The 16105-nt window shown below is 42.0% G+C and overlaps 2 protein-coding genes across 3 annotated transcripts; both read left to right on the top strand.

Moving 5' to 3' along the window:
• Positions 1–1859: 1859 nt before the first annotated feature.
• On the top strand, positions 1860–8551 carry LOC105932733 (kelch-like family member 11). Its single transcript, XM_012871987.3, has 2 exons — positions 1860–2466; positions 5401–8551. The coding sequence occupies exons 1-2, from the start codon at positions 1904–1906 to the stop codon at positions 6983–6985; spliced, it is 2148 nt and encodes a 715-aa protein (XP_012727441.2). The 5' UTR covers positions 1860–1903; the 3' UTR covers positions 6986–8551.
• A 1597-nt stretch (positions 8552–10148) lies between these two features.
• Positions 10149–16094, top strand: LOC105932758 (cytosolic 5'-nucleotidase 3). 2 transcript variants are annotated; one of them, XM_021321245.2, is made up of 9 exons: positions 10149–10364; positions 11456–11554; positions 11645–11714; positions 13444–13490; positions 13640–13725; positions 13805–13894; positions 13976–14138; positions 14236–14436; positions 14519–16094. In XM_021321245.2, exons 1-9 carry the CDS (start codon positions 10314–10316, stop codon positions 14627–14629), a joined length of 918 nt encoding a protein of 305 aa, XP_021176920.2. In that variant the 5' UTR covers positions 10149–10313; the 3' UTR covers positions 14630–16094. The 2 variants fall into 2 exon arrangements, with proteins under 2 accessions (XP_021176920.2, XP_012727477.2); XM_012872023.3 differs by lacking the exon at positions 10149–10364 and adding an exon at positions 11033–11123 and having other exon boundaries at positions 14519–14645.
• Positions 16095–16105: the final 11 nt, after the last annotated feature.

Below are 16105 nucleotides of genomic sequence, written 5' to 3'. Positions count from 1 at the left end.
GAGGTTATGTTCTAGCAGCTTCTTATTTCATACGCTGCACATGCCCTACTTTGTGTTGCATTGATAATTAAATGTCTTAAAGTGACATATGTTTCATGGTAAAAGAAAATTTTACCATAAGCTTTTAATTTAGCATGTAACAAATATTGAACATAAGGAGAAAAATATGCTGCAGATTCCTTGATGTAGGCAATTTGTTATAGAGATAGAAATCATGATAATATCCCCACTGTTTTATCAAATTGGAGTTTAAATATATATCACAAACACTTTTTTAAGTATATATGAAAAAGCTTGAGTTGAAATTACCTTAATATTAGAACAGGCCAATTACAGAATTCTTTTTTAATTACAAATATACATATTTTGGTTGTAGCGGAAGTATAAAACTTATGTTTGAGTACCATCAATTTGACAGAGTAACTTAAAGTTTAAGGCAAGTCAAGGTTGTGGTTGGACCGGATCACAGGCAGGAGCACGGGAGGCGCATGATGAATGAAGAATGATTTATTAATAACGAAGGCTTACAACATAACATGGATGACTGGAACCAGGAACATAGCATGGATGAAACCAGAACAGGGTAGACTAACGGATGAAGACGGAGAACCTGACAATATGTACGATAGAGCTGGCTGATTTTATATGGAACAAACAATAGGTGGAGAAATGAGACACAGGTGAACTGAGTGACAACTGGGCTACAGGAGAAGGGGGACAGTGAACTAGCAGGGGAAATATCAGAATCTATCAGGGAACAGGAGAGTGGCCAGACATGGGTGGGGGGGACTAACTGAACTAAGAAAGGGTAGATATAACAGAACTACAGAAATAATAAGACCATAAGTTAACTAAATATAACAGTACACTAATAGCATAAAAACAGAACAGAAACTGAACTAAAGAAAGGCAAGCACAAATAAGGACCTAACATAATTACTAAAATAATAAGAACATAAGCTAAATAAACAGGAACTGGATTTAACAGACACCAGATTTGGCTATAAACATAAATAGTGAGCAAAAATCAAACTAAGAGACTTTAAAGCTGGAAAGTAAATAACACAATAGATTATGAAAACGGCCATCCCATGTAACAAACAGGGACTGAGCTTTACCATGTTAACAAAATTAATCCACACTGTATTCCTATCATAAACCTCATGAGCTTTCATGATTCCCAAGGAGGAGAGTTGAGTGAGTGCCATAATTTCTTAGGCTGAGTATAGTTTGCCTTTGCAACTGTTAAAAAAAAATGATTTGAAAGAGAGACCCGTGAAGTTTTAATACAAGAGAAACCGAACTTCACATGGTTTCTATAGAAAACAAACAAATAAATAAATAAATATTGCTGTCACTCTGTTGACTTAAAACAATATTTTTCTATAAGCTAGGAAGGGGGCCTATAAATCAAATATTTTTGTGACTATCACTAAATGGTAGCGTATGTTGGCTGGTCAAAGTGTTAAGGATTTGTTTTGTTTGTTGTTTTGCTATATTTTTTCCAAAACATAAGTTCTGCTGTGTAAATCTTATGGAGTAATTACTAGGTACGATGCTTGATCTTTAATTCCATATCTGATTCGTGAAAATTTTTGTTTTTGTGTCGAGAAATGCAACAATAAAAAAAGATTGCGTATTTGATTTTAATTTACAATGACTTGCCATATATGTAAGTTAAAAAAAATACAATTGTTAGAGAAACGACGCATAAAAAACAAAACACATTTTCTTATTTGCCTTTTTGTTACAGTAAATATGATAAATTAATTACAAAAAAATAAAAATAAAAAACGAGTCTGGGAAAATAATTTGTTTTCGTTCGACTCGAGGAGCCGCTTTCAAATCCCGGAAGTGACGCAACTGCTAAGCTTCGCTGTCTGACCCCGCCTGGATTCCATGTATGTGCGGCTGCGTATGTCGCCTAGTTTCCCTCGCTAGTTTACTGCATCTCCCACCTCTGCTCACCTCCAGAGCTGGTAGCAGAATGGCAGCGGCGGCCCCCAACCCGGAGGACTCCGCCAGGAGCGGCGGCAGCGGCAGCGGCGGCGCTAGCAGCAGCAGCACTCCCAGCGCGCTAGCCGGAGACGGTGACGCGGAAGAGGCCGAGGACTTCACCTCCTCCTCCCACTGCTCGGAGCTCTCTCGGCGGCAGAACGAACAGAGAAAGCAGGGCTTGTTCTGCGACGTGACGCTGGCCTTCAGCAGCGGGGCGGCGACCGGGAGCGTCCAGAGCTGCGAGTTCTCGGCCCACAGGTCCGTGCTGGCTGCTGCCACCGACTATTTCACCCCGCTGCTGGGGGGGCAGTTCTCCGAGTCGCTATCCGGACGGGTGGAGATGAAGGAGTGGAGCTCGGAGCTGGGGCCGGACCCGGAGACCGTGGAGAGTGTCATCCAGTACATGTACACCGGGGAGATACGCGTAAGCACCTGCAATGTGCATGAAGTGCTGGAGCTGGCAGACAGGTATAATCTCTTAACATCACTTGTACACGGATCTACTAACTCTTGAACTTTTCCCCCCACACATTTAGTCACGTCATCGCAGACTTTAATGTTTTTTTTTTTAATATCATGTGACAAACCCAAGGAAAAGTGGAAGGAAAATGCCACATGGGTTTTAAACCTGCTGTGCTTTTAGCCCACCTGGGTCAATGCCCTGTGGAACCACCCTTTGCTGCACTGCCTTTAGGTTTATGTTTCTACCAGCTTCACACGGCTGGAGAATTTCAGATCTTTGTCCCATTCTTCTTTGTCCAAACAGCTGGAGCTCAGTCAGATTGGATCGAGAACATCTGTGAAAATTAGTTTTCAGCTCCTGCCACAGACTCTCAGTTGGATTTAGGTCTGGACATTGGCATGGCCATGCCAAAGCACATGGCGTTTGCTTATGTTATGTTAGTTTAATTAACTGATCACTCTTTAACTGGGGTGATCACGTGTGCACATAGTCAAGGGTGCAATTTGTGGGAAGGTCCTAAAAAATTTGGATGTAGTCAATATAACTCTCGGCCCACACCAAAGTAGCATCATTGCGATTTACATATTTTCATGAATGACTTCTTGATTTTTATTCTTTCTTTTCGTTAGCTGCATTTCCATCAACCTTTTTTTAATGCACATTTTGAAATGTCACTTTAGGAAAGGTTGATGGAAACGACAAAATTCAAATTAACTCACTTGCTTTTGCTTGCCTGAGGTGGTTTTTAACTTTTCCAAAAAATATATATATAAATGCGCTAAAGAGCTGATGGAAACACACATGACTGATCAGCTGTTTCTGCTTCAGCCGTCTTCCCGAATATTCCAATAACGCTCGAAAACAGGGCTGGAAGCAACAAGGGGTACGTGTGGACCGGCGAAGAGACAAGAGCATTTCCCATCCGTGAAAAGAAAAGAGAAAAAATCAGCACATTCATTAAAGCCCTGCTCCATTACTGATCTGTGGTCCGCGCTAGTTAGCAACCTCTACTTCCTGTTTATTACAGGTAACATCAACGTATGACCGACAGTACGCTGTGCGCTGTCTGGTTAATTGGCTATAAACCCGCAGATGGAAACATGTCTGATGTGCGTTTTCTTTTTTTGCGATATTGTAAAAGTTTGCTCAAAATTTGCATGAGCATTGGATGAAAACACAAGCTATTTTCTATCTAAATAATAGCATGTTTAACCATCTGGAAATTTAACCCCCCACCACCACCGCTACAATCTTGCAAGTTCTCTAACACATTAGAAATTTACTGGCCAAATACACACTTGCTACTACATTAACTTTTCTGCTGTCTTGGGTAAGTTTAAAGGAGCTACATGTGACACTGACACCTTGTGGCTCAAATCGGTACAACAGCTTACCAATCACGACAATCTAATATGCCGTTTTTAAACAGTGTGTTGCTGTTGTGAATATTTACTTCCACAGGACAGGTATATGATGTATTCTGTTCTATTTTTGGTCAAATTCTCTCACTGGCTTCCATGTTTGCAGGCTGCTGCTCTTTTTGGCAAGAAGAAATACCAAATGCTGTGCTCTGTGTTGAGAACCCTGGGAACTCTCATATGATTGGCTCAGGAACCAGGAAGTAAACACGGGCTAGTTCCGTACAGTACCTCTAGGTTTGAAAGGAGAAAAACGTGACTGGGACATTGTTCATGGAGAGAATTGATTGTTTATAGGGAGTGTTACTTCTATCCCAGGTGAAAAAGGAGAATAATTTTGGTTGATTTTACAGTAACTATCTTACTTATAGCTCCTTTGAACTTATTTCATAATTTACAATCTCATATGTTCATGGCAGCATAATTCCTGAAAATGTCTGGCAGGTCGGCCCTTGTTGTGTAATTGCTGACGGATGTATTTGTTAAATGATTTTGTGAATTATGGTACACCAAAATTACGGTGGCCCATGAAAAATGCATCCACCAGGAAAAGTGTGCAATTTAGGTATGTTATAAAATACATCCTAAAAATTTCAGATATTCAGTACTTTTAGAAATTAATCTTTTATTTATTGTTGAACTGACGTGGAACAGTAAATACAGAGAAAGCAGCTAAATAAATTTAAAATAAGAGCATTACATTTATCTCTAATACAGGAATGTCAAATTAGCCTGAATCTTTTTTACTAAAGTGAGTGATTCATTAAATAAATAGGCAGACGGCTTAACTTTGGTAGACCCAAAGTGACGCCCATGCACACAGTTTTTTTTTTTTTTTCTTTTGTATTGCCCTGGGATGGACTGCCAACATGTCCAGGGTGTACCCTGCCTTAAACCCTGCGGCCCTGTTACATAGGTGTGTTCATGGACTGTAAATGGGTCTTCTTATGGCTTATATTTCCCCCCCAACAATGACTTTCTTCTTGCCACCATTCCACATAGATCAGTTTAGCAGATTATTCAGACATAGCTTTGGATCTCTGCAGCAGCTCCAGAGTTACCGCAGGCCTTTTGGCTGCTTTTCTGATTGAACGCCTCCTAGCCTAGCCTGTCAGCTTCGGTAGATGTTTCACATCCGTAGGTTTGCAGTAGTGACCCACTTTGTCCGTTTTTAAAAATGACAAATCGAACGGTGGTCTGTGAACAAATGTAAGGTAACTTTTTTTCTTTTTTTTTTCACCAAACCGTGCTTTAGACTTGCAGTACTTGAAATACAAGTCTTTCAAGACTACTTTGTGTTATTCGTCTCTCGCGTATAATCCCAGAGAAATGCGTAATGTGAGAAGTTATTAAAAGGTTAAACAGGTTCAAAGGCTTCTGCTGAGCAACGAAAGAAACCGAGCGTGAACTTTTCTCTAACGGCCCGCTTTCTTTTCAGCGACGGCGCTGTTTGCGAGCAGACTCCTCGTTCTCTCTGGTGTCACTCATTGCGTCGTTTCTTCTTTGTCGTTCCACCTGCAGGTTCTTGCTGCTGCAGCTCAAAGATTTCTGCGGCGAGTTCCTCAAGAAGAAGCTGAGCCTGACCAACTGCGTGGCCGTGCACAGCCTGGCTCACATGTACACCCTGGACCAGCTGGCGCTGCGGGCCGCCGACATGATTCGCCGCAATTTCCACAAGGTCATCCAGGACGAGGAGTTCTACACGCTGCCCTTTCACCTCGTGCGCGACTGGCTGTCGGACGCGGAGATCACCGTGGACTCGGAGGAGGTGCTGTTCGAGGCCGTGGTGAAGTGGGTGCAGAAGAACCCGGACGAGCGGAGTCGCTACTTTGAGGAGCTGTTCCGCCTCCTGAGGCTCCCGCAGATAAAGCCCACCTACCTGGCCAGGGTGGTGAAGAACGAGCGACTCGTGGCCTCAAACGAAGCCTGCCTGCGGCTGGTGTCGGAGGCCGTGGAGGGCCACGCCATTCGCTTCGAGAACCTCAAGTCGGCGGACATGGAGTTCTGGTCTTCGCACATGGCCTCCTTCCAGCCTCGCTTCGGCCAGAACATGGACGTCATCATGGTGGTGGGAGGGGTGTCCGAGGGCGGGGACTACCTGAGCGAGTGCGTGGGCTACTTCATCTACGAGGACCGCTGGGTGAACCTCCCTCACATCCACAACCACTTGGACGGCCACGCCATCGCCACCACGGAGTCCCACGTCTACGTAGCCGGGTCCATGGAGCCGGGCTTCGCCAAGACGGTGGAGCGTTACAACCCCAACCGCAACACCTGGGAGCAGGTCAGCAACCTGACCACGCGCAAGCACTCGTTCGGCCTGACGTGCATCAAGGACATCCTGTACAGCATCGGCGGGCACGGCAACTTCAGCCCGGGCTTCAAGGACGTCAGCGTGTACGAGCCCGAGCAGGACAAGTGGCACAACCTGGAGTCCGCGCCCAAGATCCTGCGCGACGTGAAGGCGGTGAGCGTGGAGGACCGCTACGTGTACGTGACGGCGCGCACCCCCGTGGACACGGACAACGACGACGGGCTGAAGACGGTGACCACCCGCTACGACACGGAAAGCCGCCAATGGCAGGACGTGGACTCGCTGCCGCTCATCGACAACTACTGCATCTTCCAGATGGCCGTCGCGTCGACCAACTTCTACCACACGGCCTCCTGCTGCCCCAAGAGCTACGCGGTGCGGGACGAGGTCGCCCGGCAGAAGATCAGCGCGCGCATCTCCGACGAGATCCTGGAGAGCCTGCCGCCGGAGGTGACCAGCATAGAGGGCGCCGCCATCTGCCACTTCGACGAGGACGTCTTCATCATCGGGGGCTGGAAGAACAGCGACGACGTGGACAAGCAGTACCGCAAGGAGGCGTACCGCTACTGCGCCGAGAGGAAGCGCTGGATGCTGCTGCCGCCCATGCCGCAGCCCCGCTGCCGGGCGACGGCCTGCCACGTGCGCATCCCGTACCGCTTCCTGTACGGCTGCCAGCGCTACCCCATGCCCCAGAACCTGGCTCGCCAGCGGGACCGCATGCAGCAGATGCAGCAGCTCCACAGGCGCACGCTCACCCTGCGTCGACAGCTCCAGTCGCAGATAGAGTGCTGAGCGGGCGAGGGTGGGGGCGCCGTGCGGGGACGGTTTCCCCCTCCGTGCGTAACGCGCCGCCGTGAATGTTTTCGCTCCTCCGAGCTGCGGGGCATCGGCTCTCGCGTTCCGTTTGTGTTAATCGCTGACTTAAAGCCATGAAAAACCCTGTGTGCGGGTTCATTCTCACTGGGAAGAGTTCATTCAGGCAGTATGATGCGGATGTACACGTTTATGAGTGTCTTTCAGCAGCTAAAAAAAAAAAAAAAAGAGAAACTAAGTATGCTTTAGTAATTAATGTTGATAAAGATAGTGTTTATCTATTTGTATAATATAAACCTGTATATGTCCAAATTGATATTTGACATTCCTTTATTGTATACGCCTGAACTGACAAGAATATGTGACATCAGTAATACCATTAGTGATGCATTCCTACTTTCTTAATAAAGTCCCGTCATTCCTTCCTAACACTGTGACAATCCCCTCATAAGCAGTCCAGCTTTCTTAAAAGAGATTCCGCTTTTTACTCGACACCCTCAACATCGACTGTGAATATAACGTTTAGGCTATTCCGGCCTTTCTGGATAGTCCAGAAAGGCATTTTGTTGTAAAATCCTCTTAGACTAGTCTCCCTTTTGTTCTTGGCAGCCGTAGTGTTTGGTCATGTACGTACACGTAACGCTTTAACAGCTTTTTTTAAAAGGGGCAATATGTGCAGGCAACCTTTCTTTTTATGCGTTACGTTTAATCTTCGGTTTCTTTTCTCTGCATTTAGCACCAAAATCGACGGCAGTGGCTCAATCATTCCTTTCTCTTGCACTTTTGAAATCGAACAACGTGATCCTGTTAAATCAAGAAGAGATGTTTATGCGTATGAATGCAAGACTGTCTGAATTGTGTCTGCACACGGCTCGGTTGTGGGTTTGCAAAGAATGGTTAAGGTTTCTCCAGGAACTGCACTTTTTTTTTTTTATTTACATTGTATTGCTTGTAAAGTCTTAAAGAGGCATAAAGCTGTCTCCGCACCTTGATATATTTGTTTGTTTTTTTTGCATTTTTTTCTAGTTGTGTCATATCGGACAAGGTGATTGTATCTTGGAAACAGCTTTTTTTTTTTTTTTTTGTCCTTACCAAATTCCAGCAAGTAAGTTTTGAACTTCAAACAAAGACGATGCTATGGACAGAATTGTTCCAAACATAAAGTATCTCATGATTACTTATACTTAATTTCAACTTAGGTGTACATTGGAGATGATGTATATTTGTGTATGGTCTCCTGTTGCCCACCAAAGAGACTTGGGGATGCGAGGAAAAGTAATCACACCTAAAGACAAAAAAAAAAAGAGAAAAAAAAAAAGGGATTGCTATGAATTTGATGTGACTGACATTCAGGAGCTGTGCAGCATCGAGGTTAGAGAGCGCAGAAATGATATTCATTTCCACTTTGTGACCAATATAAATAGCACTGCAGATCTTAACTGAAATAAGCTATATATTTGCTTTGCATGTGATAGTCTGACATTGTGTCCTTATATTTCGATGTAAGAAGTACTAATGGCATCACTTGCAATTAAAGCTGTTTTTGTAAGAGAAATGCGTATTGTTACTTTGACTCTGACTCCATTGAATATCTACAGATATGTTACATAAGCATTAATTTGCTTAACACAGTTTAGGTTGCAGCACTAATATCATTTTTTTTTTATCTGCCCTTGGACCAATCAGCAAATGGCATTGCCTGGACGGTTCACCTCTATTAAGCTGTCCCAGTCAAATGACAGGTGCGTCAGAATAAATCATATTCAAAAGGAATTTATTTCGGTAATTCGGTTCAAGTAGAGAAATGGTCTCATACAGGGTGATACATTTCAAAAAAATATATTTCTGTAAATTTCTCTTATGTCTACAGCTCAGATAAACCGAGAATCACACTTCTCTGTAAGTAGAATATTACAAGACTAACAAAAAAAAAACATTTTATGCAGGAATGTTGTGCTGTTGACTTCAGAGATCAGTCAGTAAAGCTATTGCTATAAAGCACATGTGTCAAACTCAAGGCCTGTGGGCGGCATCCAGCCCGTCAAGGCAATTTATCCAGCCCTCCAGAGCCAAAAAAAAGGCATATTATGTCATAAAGTAGAGACATATATCCTTTTAAGGTGTATAAAGTGGCTAAAATTGTGCCTCCTGTAGAGAATGTTGATTTTTTTTTAACTGTGTAGTAACAGCATCCTGCCACTAGATGTCAGTTTTCCCACAACACTTGAAAACAACCCAGCAATTTTCCAAAAGAGAAAAAGTGATGCAAAATAATGAGTTTAAATTTTAACTCACCCCAATATCAGCCTTCTTGCAGATAAACTCTATAAACTGACCCTAAGGTGCTACTTTGATGTTACTGTGAAATTCTTGACTTTTTTTTTTTTTATGTGAACTGGAATGAAATTAGGAAATCAAAAGTATCATCTATACAGGTGCAACCGGCCCTTTTAATGACTTCATGATGCCAAAGTGGCCCAATATAGAAACGAGTTTGACACCCATGCTGTAAAGGCGTACTGTTCACACTGCTTTACATTATATACACAAGTTAAAGAAAAGCTGAGTGGAAGGAAAAAGTGTAGCAAAAGGTGTACAGAAGACAGGGATAGCCCCAGTCTTGAGAGGATTGAAGAAGCTCAAGGGTTTAAGTGAGCTTCACATGCAGCCAGTCAATTATTCTAGACGTCAGAAGCTTCTTACCTGACAAATGTTAAAATTTTATTTGAAAATCAGATTCCATTGTTTTAGAGAAAGTGATAACCATAATCTAAGTTGTCAACGGTGACTTGGGGAGTCTTGCTTTTCCCACTGCTGACGAGCTTTGTGCTGATTTCATTTCCCAGCTTAAACCCGGAACCTGCTCACATTGCAGTACCAATTCCTCGTGTAACTGTGATGGACCTGCCAGCAAACTGGCCTAAATCCCACTGAGCAAGGGTCTCAAACTCCACTCTCCAAGGCTGCTGTCTTGCAGCTTCTAGATGCGTGCCTGCGTCGACACACCTGATTTAAATATCAGCAGAGAGTTTTAGAGCTTGACTGCATGCGAGGCAGTTCAGCCATTAGATTCAGGTGTGTAGGGCAGTTTATGGTAACATCTAAAAGTTTTAGGACACCGACTGAGGACTGGAATGTGAGACCACTGACATAAAAAATGAATGATTGAAGATGAGAGACACCAGACCAGACACAACAAGGCCCTGAGTTACTGCAGCAATGTGGTGTGGCATTGAGGCAATCAGGAAGTGACGCCACACTGATGCAGCTAATCCTGTTTGTTGTTGTCAAACATTTTACCTAAAAAATGAGCCCCAATCGAGTGCATGTACTGTACAGTACACGGAGATACTTTTCGGTAAGGTGACATTTCTGCGAATTCCAAATCTCTTCCAGATGTTTTAACATTCAAATTATTAACCATCCATCATTTGCATCAATTATTATTATTATTATTATTATTATTATTATTATTATTATTATTATTATTATTATTATTATTCATTATTATTATTATTCATTATTATTGTTGTTGTCGTTGTTTATTAATTAATTTTTCCTCAAGATTGGCAAATGTCGACCTAATAATTTATGAATCTATGAGTTTCATCTTTTAGTTTAATCACTGAAAATAAAGTTTATTATTATTATTATTATTATTATTATTATTATTATTATTATTATTATTATTATTATTATTATTATTATTATTATTATTATTATTATTATATAGCACATGAAGCACCGGTAGGAACCTGAATCAGGTGGTTTTGCTTTAGGGGACGATTGCACACGGGCCGTTACGAAAGAATGGTGTTGCCTTCACGCTTCACTCTTCGGCACGTAATTAAAGCAACCATGGGAAACGGTCCAAAGAGCGTATATGATAAATTTTAATCTAAACGACATTTTTCAAAAAATATTATTTCTAATACCTAATTTTTAGTTAAAAAGTGCGTTACGCTAATTCATGTATTAGTAAACACACCCTACAAAAACATTCAGACACGGGCGGCTGCAGTGAACGCATCAGTGCCCTTTTAGCTGATACACAGTTCTCTTGCTCTGCCGAATTTGCCGAAAAGGCCGCAACGCACAATTTACAATGAAAACTATGGTAATACCACTCTGTAAACGTTCAGAAGAATTAGCGACACGTAAATCTTTACTTCACGCTTGCGACGGGTTTAATCGTTTGCTAACTCGCGTTTAGGTTTGCGCAGAGCTACCACTGTACTCTAGCTAACAACTTTGTAAGTCAAATAAAAAAATAAAACATGGATTAAAACTAGAGGTAACGTGTTGATATTGGGGGAAATGACAGGACTGAAACGAGTTAATACCTTTCTAAATGGCGTGTCAGTTTAGTTTGTTTCTACTTCGCTCACAAAGCCTGGCCTGTACTAATCTATGCTGCCTTTTATGACACACTTCCCCCACTTTCAACAGATTCCAGAGCTGTCCAGTGAATCCGTGTGGATGAAGGATCGTCAGAGGGTGGAAGAGATCCTGCAGTCCATGTCAAAGGATGGCCCCAACACCCTACAGGTGTTTGCGCTGAAACCCCTCATATAGGTGCAGGTAAACCCTGCAAAGAGCACCGGCTGTAATCAAACTTCATATTCTTGCTGTTTTCAGGTGATCTCAGATTTTGACATGACCCTGACGAGATTCTCATACAACGGGAAGCGATGTCCCACATGTCACAGTAAGTACACACAGCTAGTGCTGCTAAAAGACAGCAACTTTGCAATGTTTTATAATAAACAAGCTGAGCGTTCAGAGGATGCTTTAATATGCAGGTATTACAGTCATGAAATGTATGAACAGAAATGTGATTTTTCAATAAACTTACTGTTTCAGTTTGGTTGGAGATTCTGATTAAATTTAAATAAAATATAAATAATAAAATATGTTAGTCCCCAGGCGGAAAGTAGATGTTTAAGAAGATCTCCTTATTAGGGCTGAACGATAATTCAATAACGATATATATCGATTGATAGACTTATATTGATGATAGAAATAAGGGTCAATAAAAAGTTTAATAGAATAAAAGTTTTCCTTATGCATTCTAGCCATGTAGGTTATTATTACAGTCATTACATCCTCCCAACCAATCACAAACACAGACCCAGGAACGATCCGTCACCAAGCTCCGCCCCCTTCAAAGGGTTCAGAGAGCACGCCTTCTTTTATCTTTTTTTTAAAAAACTTGTAGTTTTGGTAAAAAAGTTGGTTGAATAAATGGTTAAGTTTGAATTCAGTCTTTGCGTTCTATATCTAAAAAAAAAAGTTGCTGAGCAGCAGCATAAAATAGCCAGGGCTGCATCTAAAATATATGTTTTTGAATTTGTTGATAATTATCAATATGACTTCTATTTTATCAATATTTTTTTTTCTATATTGTCCAGCCCTACTCCTTATCCAAGTGTCTTTAAAAAGTCATTACAGATAGTCATGGCTTTGAACAGGAAGGGCATCCAGTAGACGTCTATTTTATGCCCTGTCTAAAGAAGGACCTGGCTGAAGACACTGCCTTGTTGTGCCTTGAGAAGAAGATGATCAGGATTTTTTTTATTGTCTTCTCATTTTATGAAGCATCCTTCTTTATATAATCATCGCTTGAGGCTCCAGTCCCTGGAACAAAGGCGGCCTTTTATATCAGCTACTTCAACTTTCTAAGGCTCTGATGCTGCAACTCATCCGTTGGTGATAGATAGGACCTAAGCTTCCTCAAGAAATCTGACTTGTGCTAGAAATTTGGGCCGTACAAAGTGAAAAGGAACAATGAGAGTACTGTTCCTTGCCCCTGTGCTGCTAAAAACCTGGTCAGTCCCTTCTGGATCTTTTGGCAAAGCTCCATTGGATGAGAGACAACCCCACGCACTATTGCCTCAGAATGCAGGCCAGACGCCGGACACATTGTGGCGTTTACCTTTTCTTCTTTAGACGATCCCTTTTCCAGATGTCTAGAGAAAATAACTTTGCCACAGTCTTTACCAGCCCTGGAATCTCAAGCTACATTTGATGTTTTTCTAGGAGAGAAGGGGCTTCTTCTCTGCAGCCCTTCTTAACAACAACCCAGAATCGAAAAGTTTCTGCCATCGCCGTATGTACAGAAATGTTGTTGTAAATTTGCATTTTTGTTCAGTCTCCTTTTCTCAGGTCTGTTTTTCAGTTTTTACCTTTATGTCAATTTGCTGCTGGTACACCTGAATTTCCCCACAGATAGACAATAAAGGATATGTCTATTTTATTGTTTATAGCCTTTAAACATCTCAATTAAAGCTGTCCTGTGGATGCATCGGGTGAGGCAAGAGCCAACTGGTCTCGTGTTTAGGACAAATAAACAGTTTCTATCTAAAAATGATTTTCAAAATGCAACTTTAATGAAGAAAATATCCACTTTGTTTTTTTTTAATTGTTTGTTTTTGCAGATATTCTTGAAGGCAGCAACGCCATCTCCAACGAAGCTCGCCAAACGGTAGGACAGATTGATCTAAACCTGGCACGAAATAGAAGGGAATTTGTGTTTGGTTTAAATATTTGTTTGTTGGAGAGAAAAAAAACTTTCGATTTAGCTCCTGTTTCTTTTTGGTTTTGATTTCAAACTTTTAATCCTGTCATCCACAGCTGGACGATCTTCTCCACACTTATTATCCGATAGAGATCGACATTTCACGGCCAGTTGAAGAGAAGCTGCCGTTGATGGTGGAGTGGTAAGGGTTTATCTCCAGTGGGTACCCGGTTCTGGGCTCTTTCGGCGCCTGTGTTTAAAGACACGTGTCCTTCTCACAGGTGGACTAAAGCTCACGAGCTTCTTGTGCAGCAGCGCATCAAGAAAGACGAGCTGGCCGAGGCGGTGCGTCAGTCCGAAGCAAGGCTGAGGTAGGGACACCTCAAGACTAAACGTGATGGCCGCTTCGTAAGAGGAAACGGTTTTAATAAAATGCGGCGACGCCACAACAGGGAGGGCTACGAGTGTTTCTTCGACTGCCTTCACGAGCACGCCATCCCTCTGCTCATCTTCTCCGCTGGCATCGGAGACATCCTGGAAGAGGTGATACGGCAAGCGAACGTCTTCCACCCCAACGTCAAAGTCATCTCCAACTACATGGACTTTGATGAATCTGTGAGCTCTGCCACACCTAAAACAGCTACTTTTATTTTTAACAGTAGGGATTTATACGACATTCAGACTTGCTATTTTTTTTTTTTTTTTTTAACAGGGGATCTTGAGGGCTTTCAAAGGAGAGTTGATTCACATCTACAATAAAAGGGAAGGTGCGCTGCTCAATACGGGCCATTTCGAGGAGCTCCGTTCTAGACCCAATGTCCTGCTGATGGGGGACTCTCTTGGGGACCTAGACATGGCTGATGGAGTTCAGGACATGAAGAACATCCTCAAGATCGGGTTCCTAAATGACAAAGTAAGCAAAAAAAGCCTGCTTTTTCATTTTGATCTTGATCTTTCGAACCGTATTTAGTGCCCGTTTCTTCTTCTTTTCTCAGCTTAAGGAGAGGAAACAGTCCTATATGGACTCCTATGACGTCGTGTTGGTGGGCGATGCATCCTTGGAAGTTCCCAATGCTGTCATTCGCTTTCTTACTGGTAACAAGTGAACCGTTTTGTCATCTGCGGGTGTAAAGCACTCCAGGACCTTCAGCTGAGCGGCAACATGCTGCCAGCGGTATTCAGGGTCTAATTAAAAACCATCTAAGAGTAATACGGTGCCTTGCAAAAGTATTCACACCCCTTGACCTTTTTCTTTTCTTTTTTTTTAATATTTTGTAATGTATCCACAAAATTTATCTAAATTTTATGTGATAGCCCCGCACAGATATGTGTATACTTTTGAAATGGTAAGAAAGAGTATTGGGCTTTTCATTTTCAAATCAATACTTTTCTTTTTAGAAGCACCTTCTGTTAAAATACACCTGCAGGTCTTTTGGATACCTCTCCGCCAGCTTGGTGTATCTAGAGAACATAATTTGAGCCAATTCTTTGAGAAATAGCTCCAACCCAATCAGATTGCACGGAGAGAGCATCAGTAAACGACAAGTTTCAAGTCTTACCACAGATTCTTAACTGGACCTATGTCTGGACTTTGACTAGGCCAGTCTAACTCCCGAAACTTTAGACTTTAGACTATTTAGGGTCTTTGCTCCGTCCCAGTCCCGGGTCTTTTGCAGCCTCTAACAGACGCTCTTCTCGGACAGCCCTGCAGTTGGCTCCGTCCATCTTCCCTAATCCCCGAATAAGCATCTCCGCAGCATAATGCTGCCACCACAGTGCTTGTGGTAAGGTTGCAATAGTTTTCCGTCACATGTTGTTTTGCATGTAGGCCAAAAAGTTCAGTTTCTTGGTTATGTGGAAATAAGTCAGGAAAAGTTCAAGAGGTATAGATACTTTTTGCAAAACACTGCATACGGTTGATTTTACTTTACAAAGAAACTAAGTACACCTGGTTGAGTCTGTAAATGACTTAGTTTCAAAGCTCACTACTGACACATCATAAAACCTGTCTATTGGGTAAAGTGGTTTTGGGTCCATTTGGACCCTTTTGGATTTTGTGGCGGCCAGTTATGTGTGTATGTGGAAATTATTGGTGTTTTTTCTTTTTTTGTTTAAATGTTTCCGTTTTTTAAAGTAAGACAGCTGTTAAAAACGCACAAAATGAACAGGCAGCACCTTATTCTCACATTAGACTTTGACAAGATTTACAACCTCTGTATGCACAGTAAAGTTTCTGTCTGAAACATTTTAATCTGAAATCTCAAATGCTTCAACATTTTTTTTTCCTCTGTCTCTAATTTCTTGATCAAATAAAGAGAAATATTTCTTTTAAAGGACCGGTTTCTTTACAGTCTGTATCGTCAGAGTGCTCCTCATTTTTTTTAACAACTTGTACGATCTTAAGGAGAGGGAGTTTTGAAATGCAACAGAAGTTCTTTCAAAGTTTGTGGTTTTTTTTTTTTTCTGGTCTTTTCCAACCTTTGTGAGCAGTCTGTTCTGTTTTGAACCTTTAAGATTTATTTGGTCTTTTCATCTCAATAAACCCACATCTGTCAAGCTATGCAAAAATAACCTACCTCAAT

Source organism: Fundulus heteroclitus, chromosome 16 (assembly GCF_011125445.2).
Source record: "Fundulus heteroclitus isolate FHET01 chromosome 16, MU-UCD_Fhet_4.1, whole genome shotgun sequence".
Classification (NCBI taxonomy): Eukaryota; Metazoa; Chordata; class Actinopteri; order Cyprinodontiformes; family Fundulidae; genus Fundulus; species Fundulus heteroclitus.
This window is presented reverse-complemented; position numbering and strand designations above follow the sequence as displayed.

What these genes read in the sequence shown, in the direction of transcription:
- LOC105932733 (XM_012871987.3), top strand. Translation starts at nt 1,904, where the DNA reads ATGTGCGGCTGCGTATGTCGCCTAGTTTCCCTCGCTAGTTTACTGCAT. An exon ending in GTGCTGGAGCTGGCAGACAG is followed by an intron (nt 2,467 to 5,400) that starts GTATAATCTCTT and finishes TTCCACCTGCAG; the next exon opens with GTTCTTGCTGCTGCAGCTCA.
- LOC105932758 (XM_021321245.2), top strand. Translation starts at nt 10,314, where the DNA reads ATGAGCCCCAATCGAGTGCATGTACTGTACAGTACACGGAGATACTTT. An exon ending in CCAACGAAGCTCGCCAAACG is followed by an intron (nt 13,491 to 13,639) that starts GTAGGACAGATT and finishes TGTCATCCACAG; the next exon opens with CTGGACGATCTTCTCCACAC. An exon ending in CTGCCGTTGATGGTGGAGTG is followed by an intron (nt 13,726 to 13,804) that starts GTAAGGGTTTAT and finishes TCCTTCTCACAG; the next exon opens with GTGGACTAAAGCTCACGAGC.